Source organism: Galeopterus variegatus, unplaced genomic scaffold, assembly GCF_000696425.1.
Source record: "Galeopterus variegatus unplaced genomic scaffold, G_variegatus-3.0.2 Scaffold5651, whole genome shotgun sequence".
Classification (NCBI taxonomy): domain Eukaryota; kingdom Metazoa; phylum Chordata; class Mammalia; order Dermoptera; family Cynocephalidae; genus Galeopterus; species Galeopterus variegatus.
The window spans coordinates 80,344-90,841 of NW_007731762.1; the positions used below are offsets into that span (position 1 = coordinate 80,344).

Sequence of the window (10,498 nt, forward strand, 5' to 3'; positions counted from 1 at the left end):
AATAATTAAAAAACAGAATTAAGAGTTATTGGATGTGGGGGGATATAAAATATTATATGTATGAGTTGTAAATGATGAGGCATCAAGGATCCCAATGGTGCAGAAACATCCTGTAAACAATCTTCAAATATAGCCATTTAAATAGTGAATGTATGGGTTTTGGTTTTTGTTTGTTTGTTTGTTTTTGATTTTGCTTACCTTCTACTAGAGGTTTTGCCAGTGGGGGGAAATAAGTTGAAAATTAAAAAAAGCATCAAACGGAAAAGGAAGAAATCTGTCAAAGGAAAAAAAAAAAAAACAAATTGGAAAAAAGGAATAACACTGTGTTTATAGACTAAATAAAAGTATATGTAGAAAATCTGATGTAATCTATAAAAAAGTTACTAGAAGTAATAGCTGAATTAAGGAAGTTTAAAAGATACAAGATCACTATATAATAATCCATTGAATGTCTATTTTCTATCAATGAACACTCCAGAAAATAAAATTTTAAAAACATAACTTTTACAAAAGCATCAAAAACATGAAATACTTAGGGATTGATCTGAAAAAAGATATGAAAGAATTCTGCACTGAAAACTATAAAACAATGCTGAGAGACACTACAGCATTACGAAGTAATTGGAGAGATAAACTGTGTTCACTGATTGGAAATCTCAATACTGTTAAGGTGACATTTATTTCCAAATTGATGCACAGGTTTGATTTAATTTTAATTGAAATTTCACCTGTCTTTTTGTGATAAAATTGATAAACGCTTTCTAAAATTTATATGGAGAATAAAAAACAATTATATAGTCAAAACAGCATTTTTAAAGAAGAAAAATGTTAGAGAGGTAACACTAACTGATTTCAAAACTTACTGTAAAATTATGGTAATCAAAACAGTGGAAAGATAAACATACAGGTCAATAGAATACAATAAAAAGTCCAGGGAAAAAAACACACATATTGTGGCAACTGATTTTTAACATAAGTACAATTAAAGACAATTCAATGAAAAAAGTATAGTGTTTTCAAGAACTGGTGCTGAAATATTTGGCTTCATATACAAAAAAAAAAAAAAAATCCACAAGCTTTGATCTATGACTTACACCATATAAAAATAATCATGGACCAAAATATATACCTAAAACTATCAAATCTGTAAAAAAAAAAAAAAACCTTTGAGACTTTGAATAAGGCAAGGATTTTTTTTTAATAAGATAATGGAGGAACAACCTTACATACAAAAGAAATACATTGGCTTTAATAAAAATTAAAACTTCTGTTCTTAGGACATTTGTTGAAAGAATGAAAGGACAAGCCCTCTAAGAAAATATTTGAAATTATATATCTCATACATAAAGAAATTTTAAATCTTAATAATAAGAAAAACAACTACCCAATGGAAAAAAACAAAAAAAACAAATGAGCAAAAGATTTGAAAAGACATTTCACCAAAGATATACAGATGGCAAGTAAGCATGTGAAAAGATGTTCAGCACCATTTGTCATTTAGAAAATATAAATTAAATCAAAATGAGATACCACTATGTACTCATTAGAATAGCTAAAATTAAAAAGGCAGAAAATGTCAAGTATTAATGAAGATGTAGAGGATCTGAAACTCTCACGCATTGATTGTGGGAATGTAAAATTATATAAAAACTTTGGAAACAGTTCGGCAAATTTTAAAATATTAAATATACATTTATCATACAATTGAACCATTTTACTTTTTAGGAATTTACTTAAGAGGAGTGAAACATATGCCCATATAAATATGTGAACACAAAAAATGTTCATAACAACTATATTTGTAATAGCCCCAAACTAGAAACAAACAAATGTTTATCAACATTGTATTTATACAACACAGCAAACATAAATAAATCATTGATATATGCTACAAGTTCATTGAATTTCAAAATAATTATGGTCATGAAAGAAGTCAGATACTTTCCATGCCTTCACCAGTCATAGGTTACATGATGCATGGATTTATGGAAACCTCAAGCAAGTATAAACTAATCTATAATGACATAGAGCAGATCAATGGCTGCCCGGAGGAGATAATTTTTTTGTGACAGAAATGGGAGAAACGTTAGAAAGAGCTCCAAGGGAACATTTGACATTATTGACATGTACATTACCTTGATTGTGAAGATAGATTCATAAGCTTATATGTATGTCAAAACAGCAAATTGTACACTTAATGTGATTTTATTGCATGTCCATTATACCTTCATATAAGCTGTTTAAAATAGAATTTATTAATAAGATTTATCTAATTTTTTAATATGAAAAATCCCAAGTACTAATATATGTATTTCTAAATATTTTTAGGTAAAATATTGAAGCACTCATCCTTTTGGGAAGGATCTGTATTTGTACTTGGTTAGCTGTAGTCAAGACAAACATTTTATTGATTTTTTAATAAAATTATACAATTTTTACATAGTTATTTTCATGTAGAGTTGGATCAAGATGCTACATAATATATGAGATAAAGTAACAACATATATTCATCCATTCCAAGACCTGTTCTTCCATTCAACAACATTGATTCATCATAAGCTTTGATTTTGTTCATTGTTTAAATATTTAAAGACAAAACACACTCTATCTTCTAGATCACAGGCTTCAATAAAAAAAAAAATAGAAACCCATAATGCTATATTCCTAAAGCATAATCCACATGAGTAGAGGTGGTTTGGAGTGAAGTCTAGGATTATTCATGAGATCCACTGCCACAGTAATCACAAAGAAAGCTTCTGCTTCCTCCTCCTCAGAGCTTGCTTGACATCTTTGTTTCTCAGGCTGTATATCAGGGGATTCAACACGGGGATGACAAGAGTGTAAAAGATGGACACTACTTTATTCTGCTCCATGGAGACAATGGCACTGGGTTGAGCATACATGAAGAAAACAGTACCAAAAACCAAGCACACTCCAGTGAGGTGGGAGGCACATGTGGAGAAGGCTTTCTGGCGTCCCTGCACTGTCTGGATCCTCAGGATTGTAGAGATGATGCAGATGTATGAGACCAAAATGATTAAGAAGGTACTGACAATAATGGAGCCACATACACCAAGAAGGACCAGTTGGTTTATAAAGGTATCTGCACATGAGAGGGACAAGAGTGGGAGGACATCACAGAAAAAGTCATTGATGTCACTGGCTCCACAGAAGGGCAATGTGAAGGTCATTGTTGTTTGAGTGATGGCATTCACTACGCCCCACAAGTAGGACCCGGACACTAACAGCACACAGACCCAGTGAGACATGTTCACAGAGTACAGAAGGGGGCTACAGATGGCAATGAAGCGGTCATAGGCCATGGCAGCCAGGAGAAAAGCCTCTGTGGTGCCGAAAAAAGACAGGAAGAAGAACTGGGCAGCACACCCACCAAAAGAAACCGTGTGGTCCTCTTTCAAGCAGTTAATCAGAGCCCTGGGTGCAATGGTGGAGGAATAGCAGATGTCCAGCAAAGAAAGGCTTTGGAGGAAGTTATACATCGGTGTATGGAGGTGAGCATCCACCCTGATAATCAGAATCATGCCAAAGTTCCCCACCATAGCTGTCAAATATAGGATCAAAAAAATCAGAAATTGCGTTTTCTGCACTCCTGGGCCTCCTCTGAATCCAAGTAAAACAAATTCTGAGAAATGTGTAAAATTTGCCTTCATGTTAAGTGTAGCCAGAGAGAGAGACAGAGACAGAGAAACAAAAGAAGGAGAAGAGGGAGGTGGGAGAGGAAAAACGAGAAAATTTGCAAGCCAAATATTATTTAATGCTAAGCTATAAAAGCCTTTAAATAATATCAAGTTTGAGATCTTCATATGAATTAAATACAGTCTGTTTCTGATCCTGTTGTATGATGTCTTCATGTACTGTATTTCATATGCAGTGAAATGGGGAATGTTTCTGCTGCAGGGGAAAAGAATTGGAAATAAATTTGCATTCACATAGAAATAGTTTGTATCTATAAATATGTCACCATATTATTCTACTCAAATATCACTAATAATATATGGGAAAGGATTCTCTGATGTATTTCAAGTCATTTTTTAATTTTACACTTTTTTAAAATTTAAAGAAGTCTCAAAATCAGAGCTCAAAGACAGACTTGAGTACACATAAGACATAACTACTGAGTTAGTTTTGCATCACAAGAGTGTTTATCTGGGTTGAGCTGGGAGATGCTGGCAGGTAAAGTTGATTGTACATATAAAATCAATTTACTCAGGCTCCTGTGTCACACTATCTGTATTAGTTTTCTGTAACTGCTGTAAGAAATTATCTTAGATCTATTGTCTAAAACAACAGTAATTATCTTAGATCTATTGTCTAAAACAACAGTGCAAAGCAAGCTTCAATGGCCTACAATATGTTAGCAGGCTGGTATTCTTTTTGGAAGCTATAGAGGAGAATTTGTTTGCTTGTCTTTGTCTTTTCTAGCTTCTAAAGGTCACCTGCACTTCTTGGTCCATGGTCCCTACCTCTATTTTCAAACCAGTAGCATGATATCTTCACATCTCTATAAATTAATATGTGGACATCTTGGGCAGGGGCACTACCATACTACGTATTTGATATATGTTAAACTCATTGATGAAATTTTTGTTATAAGGTGAAATAAATCTAACAATACATGCTAGGTTTTTGATACAACTTAGACCTCTTATTGTAATCATTGATGTCATAATCAGTGATTATCAAACTTTTAAAAAAATGTTTATCTGTAATCCTTTCCTGACATAGTTCATTTTTAATGAAATATCATAAATAATACAACCATAATATAATTAAGTAATTTACCTTAGGGCTATTTGAACTACAGTAACTTGGAATTCTATTGTAGAGTGTGACTTCCATTCATGGAAAAGAAAGCATGGGATAGAGCAATGCACGTATGTGTGTGTGTGCACGCATGCATGCACATGGGTGCACACAGGCATTTTTGTGCATGTGAAAATTTGCTCATACTGTTGTTTTTTTTTTTTTTTTCCTTTTTGTCTTTTTTCGTGTCCGGCAATGGACCGCAACACTCAGTGTCGCTCCCGTACTGGACCGGGACCGGCAACGGGATCGCAACCCTCGGTGCTGCGCCCACCCCTCGCTCAGCCAGTGAGCGGGAACCGGTCTGTATGTGGGATCCGAACCATCGGCGGGAGCGCCGCCACACTCCCAAGCAGCGCACTGTAGCAGTGCGCCACCGGGCCGGCCCCAACTCATACTGTTTTTTACTTTATACAAAATAAAAATAAATATACCTACTCTAGGGACAGTAAATGTTATAGTTCATAGAAGTTTTTATTCAGAATGAATGCAAAAGGAAGATAAATTCCCTCTCTATTCTTATGAACTTGACAATGGCACAAAAAATTTCTACTACCAATTTCATAACTCTTAATTAATTTTCTTAGTAAGAAGGAGTCAGAACCTATTTTCTAAAATGTATTACCAACCCTTAATTCTTCAGCTGTTGGAGATTTTATAAAACTGCCATCATATTTTACTTCCATAATGTTCTGACTCTTCCATTTATTCTGAGAATTTATCCCAACTACATATGGGGGGAGGTATTTTTGTTTGTTCGTTCCTATGTAAGCTCCAGATCCCAGGAGAGGAAAGATTGTGCCACTTACTTCACTGCTGTACTCTTACAAACTAGAGTAGCACTTGGCTGAGAGTCAAGATTCAACTAATGTATTAAATAAATGAATGAATGATTCTCTTTATACCCCACAACACCGAGTGGACTTGATTTTACATGCTGTTCTAAATGGGCCATGTATAACACAAATACTTACTTTGAACATTAGGGTTTACATTGTTGAAAGTGTAGATTCCAAAACCTGAGTACCTTAAGTCTTTAGTAGAAAAAAGCAAATCACCAAGTCATTCCAAGTTTAAAGGGAAGAAATCCAAGTCATTTTCATGTAAAACCGTAGCTACAGTTTGTAAACTTTTACAGATATGACCATGAATATGTGCTGCTGCACACTGTTGAGCTCAAATAAAATAAACATGGTGTAGATAATATTATTTTACCTTAGAAGGAGGCAAGTGATAGATGAGCAATAAACCAGGTAACTCTCAAAAAGCCAGTGAGTGTTCTTGTCTCAACAGAGGCCATTCATTATCCTAGAAAATTAGTGACACAGAATCTCACAAATGGAAGAACTTCTGACCAACAACCAGGGAAAAATTATGCGCCTGACTTTTTTCTGACACATGGGAGAACTTAATATCCATGCAACCAAATGTCCCACTTTGGGGTGCTTTTGAGATGAATATGGTTGCAATGTAACAGTTCAATATGGAAAATAAAAGGCCGTAAACCTAATTCTGACATAAATAGCTAACATTTACTGAATGATTGTTATAGGTTAATCAATCTAAAAAATCTCCAAACTTTATTTTGTTTAACACTCACAGAAGCGATGTGCCACATACTAATATTAGTGACTACAACAAGCAGCATTGAGAAATGTGCTAAGATCTGCTAGAAAATGGCTGAGTTTTTCTGCCTGACTCCAAAGCCTATTATCTTGGCCCCATGTTGGCTTACTATTGTTTTTAATTGAAACACTCAGGTCTAGATCTGTGACACTAGTAATGCTATGTGCTATTGTTTTTCAGAATTTTTGGTGCAAAACATTTACTGTAATCATTAGAATTCCATTGTCTGAAGAGATAGCAAACGGAGTTACAGGTACAAGTGATCTAGAACGAGGTCTAATTCTTACTAGGTCAATGAGTTTTTTAAAGGGAAATATATGCATAGAATTCTCTGAAAGACTTGAAATAGATGATTGCCAAGATGCATTTATTGTTAAGACTATTAAATTTTCCCAGTGTATCTTACTTCATCTGTTTCTTATATCTGCGAAAACAAGGCAGAAAAAGCTAATAAATCATTATTCATGCATGTCACAATGCTTACAGTCTTTTTTTGGATGAATATAATCAGAAAATGCAAACTTTTTAATTAAAGAATATTTGAGGAAATGATGGTATGAAAAATCTATGTGATATTACAGCAGGTACACTGGGTTCTAAATCAAGAAATACATTTCTAGCTGCCATTTTGACAATAACCCAGTGAAAATGTTGAGCAATGTTCATTGCAGTGTTCCCTAATAAGATAGATTGAGTACATTCCCCATCCTAGACAGGGTCCCAGCCACTATACGGACGTTGTCTCGTTTTATCTGTATGAAAACCATATGAGATAAGAACTGAAGTCACACCAGTTTTTGAAAGAGAAAAAAATGAGAAAAAGTTAGACAATTTATCCAAATTTTCTCTGTTAATAAATGGGAGAGCCACAAATCAAACTTAGAAAATTTAGCTCCTGAATGAACCCATACCACAATGACTATTTATTATAGAAGAAAATAAAACATTCCTACAATTTGTTTATTTTTTGATTTTTAAAAAATGAACATTTTTATTTCTATGAGACATAGTATTTAAAATTTGCATCAGTGATCCTTACCTTAAAAGGTCTAAATATTGGTCTATATATGGTTAAATACACCTTATACTTTATGTTACACAAATATGTCTCATATTCTTGTGTGAAAGAGACATAGGGCTATGTACCATATATACCACAGAGAATCAATATAGTATAGTGGATAATGTCAGGGACTGTAATGCCAGAAGCCCAGGACTCAAACAGTAGCTGCACTTATTTTGATAAATATCTTACCTTTGCATTTTTTAGTAGCCTGACCTGTCAAATGTGAGTAATAAGAGTGTGTGCTTCATTGTGAGTACTAAAACATTTCCTAGATTTTCTGTAGTCATACCACGCTGAATGCACCTGATGTTGTCTAAAGCATTTCATAGATTAAAGTATGTGGAGAGCCTCTAGCATATAATATACAATGTAAGTATTGTCATTATTAACTGTATTATTTTTAGAGACCATTATTAAACAATGCTATTTTAATTGGGGTCTGCCACTTTTACATATCAATAGAAGTTTATCAGTAAACTGTGATTGATTTAGATTTCCCACCTAATTTACTATAATTTAAATTAACTTAATTTGATTGGTCATGGGGTCTTTGAAAAAGCATTTTGTGTTCTCAGTAAAATAAATCTCACCAAAATATCCTGTGTGCCTTCCTTCCCATTTTAGCTGACTCTCAGGTGCCTCATCAACTGTGCAGTTTGTAATGTCCATGCAAAACTTCCGCAGCACAATTTTGCCAGAGGCAAGTGTGAGAATTAATACTGTTTCTTTAGTGTTGGTCACTTGAGGTGTATTCCCCATGGTTTCATTTAACATGAGTGGCTTCGCTCACTTGTATGCTATAACTTGGTATAAATTTAGAATGAAGTCACAGAGTAAAGACTTGAGACCAAAACAAAGTAAAACAAAAGAACAGTGACAACAAAAGTATTATAATGCCTATCCTTAAAAATAATATAGCATGCCATACAGGTAAGTTTTAAGAACGCAAATTTTAATGAAATTTTATCTGTTTTTACCCCAGGCCCATGGTCATTGATCTAGAACAGCATGAACACATGTAAATCAAATCTAACCAACAATGGTCAGGTTTCTGGCTTTCTGGTGACTTAATCAAATTCAAGGACAGAAATACATTCTTTAGACATATTTCATAAGACATTTTAGATTATATTTTTGTTAAACTGATTTTAATAGAAAATAGGTAGTGGATAGAAATAAGGGTTTTGCTTTATGTGTTTCTGATTATAATGACAACTAATATCCAAAGCACTTATAATAATTGCTATTAGTATATGTCATATATTAATCCACAAAATGTACAAGAAAATGGTAGCTTGTATATTTTTTGGAATATTTCTGCAAGGCATATTATTTCCCAAATTGTATACTAGAAAATCAAGGAATTGAAACGTTAATAAATCACTATAAAATCATTTAGAGAGTAACTGATGGAGATAAAATTTGAATAAAATTCAAGCTAACAGCATGAAGATGTGTTGTTTTTCCTCATATTCCCTGGAGTCTTGTTGAAATGGCTTGGATGCTGTACAGTCATATAAGAAGGATTAAATTCTACTATAAATTTTTGGAAACTCAATAAAAGGGAATTATTTATTTTGCCTAGAAATCTAGTGCTATGATTCTAAAAGAATATTTGATGCAAAAATATCATCCATGACATATAAAATATTATGGTGCATGTTATGATGGTTACCCACAAGGAGGTGCATTACACCCCAAAAGAAATAAATGTTTTCTACTTCATACAAGCTGAAACTCAAAGAACATACATGGGAATGGACATTAAGGGTGTGGGATTATAGTGTAAGGAACATAAAATTGCATCATGCCAAACTTATTGATATGGGACCCCTAAGCAGAGATTCTGCATATAATGTTGTAGTTTGGGAAGTTAAGAAAGATGTCTAGTTGGTTGAAATATGGATCAAAAGATGGCTCACTATGAGTGATTTAGAGATGCCTGATCCCCCTTGGTTAACTATAGAGGAAGGGATTCAAAGCCTTAGGGATATTGGAATGCTAGAGTAGATTTGTCACATAAAACCTATTCACCCACACTGGGAGGCTCCAGAGGACATACCTCTTACTGATACCTTGAGAAATAGATTTGTGAGGGGAACCCCAGTATCCCCGAAGAGCTCCATGGTTGCTTTTCTCTGTAGAGTAGACCTTACAGTGGGAACAACAGTCATGCAATTGGAACACTTAAATGCAATGGGACTATTTGGGTCTTTGGGTGGCTGGGGCCCAGTGGTGACACTCAACTGACAGGCAATGTGGGCACAGTTACAATAATGGACAACAGAGGCAAAGCAACAATATGAATTGTCTGACTTGTGTAGATCTATGATGTTGGTTAATTAATCATGGTGTTCCTATAAGTCAAATAGATAGGAAGCCTACTGAAGTCTTGCTTGATCTGTATAAGCAGAAAGCTTCTAGGACAAGTGAAGAAAAATCTAACTCAAATCATGAAAACAGACAGTCACAGCTCCTCAATCAATTCCCATACGTGAGCCAGTTTATAGACCTAGAACACCTTGAATGAAGGAGTGGCTGGATCCTCTTGAGGAAGAACCATGGTACACTACCAAAAATTTATACTATTTATCTTTCTCCCATTCTTCCCCAAGGAGACCTATGGCCTTTTAACAGAGTAACTGCATTGGGGAAAGGGAAATAATAAGACCTTTTGGGGACTACTGGACACTGGATCTGAATTGACATTGATTCAGGTAGACCCAAAACATCACAGTGGCCCTCCAGTTAGAATAGGGGCTTATGGAGGTCAGGTGGTTAATGGATTCTTAGCAATAAATTTCCCCTTTAGTACTGCTTTCACAGTATCCCACAGGTTTTGGTATGATGCATCATTGTTTTCATCAGTTTTAATAAATTTTTTGATTTCCTGCTTGATTACTTCTTGGACCCATATGTCATTCAGTAGAATGCTGTTTAATTTCCATGTGTTTGTATAGTTTCCAGAATTTCATTTGTTAT

The 10,498-nt window shown here is 34.2% G+C and overlaps 1 protein-coding gene across 1 annotated transcript; it reads right to left on the reverse strand.

Annotated features, from left to right (window-relative positions):
• Positions 1-2,741: 2,741 nt before the first annotated feature.
• LOC103605197 (olfactory receptor 12-like) lies at positions 2,742-3,746 on the reverse strand. Its single transcript, XM_008589778.1, has one exon. The coding sequence runs from the start codon at positions 3,669-3,671 to the stop codon at positions 2,742-2,744; it is 930 nt and encodes a 309-aa protein (XP_008588000.1). The 5' UTR covers positions 3,672-3,746.
• Positions 3,747-10,498: the final 6,752 nt, after the last annotated feature.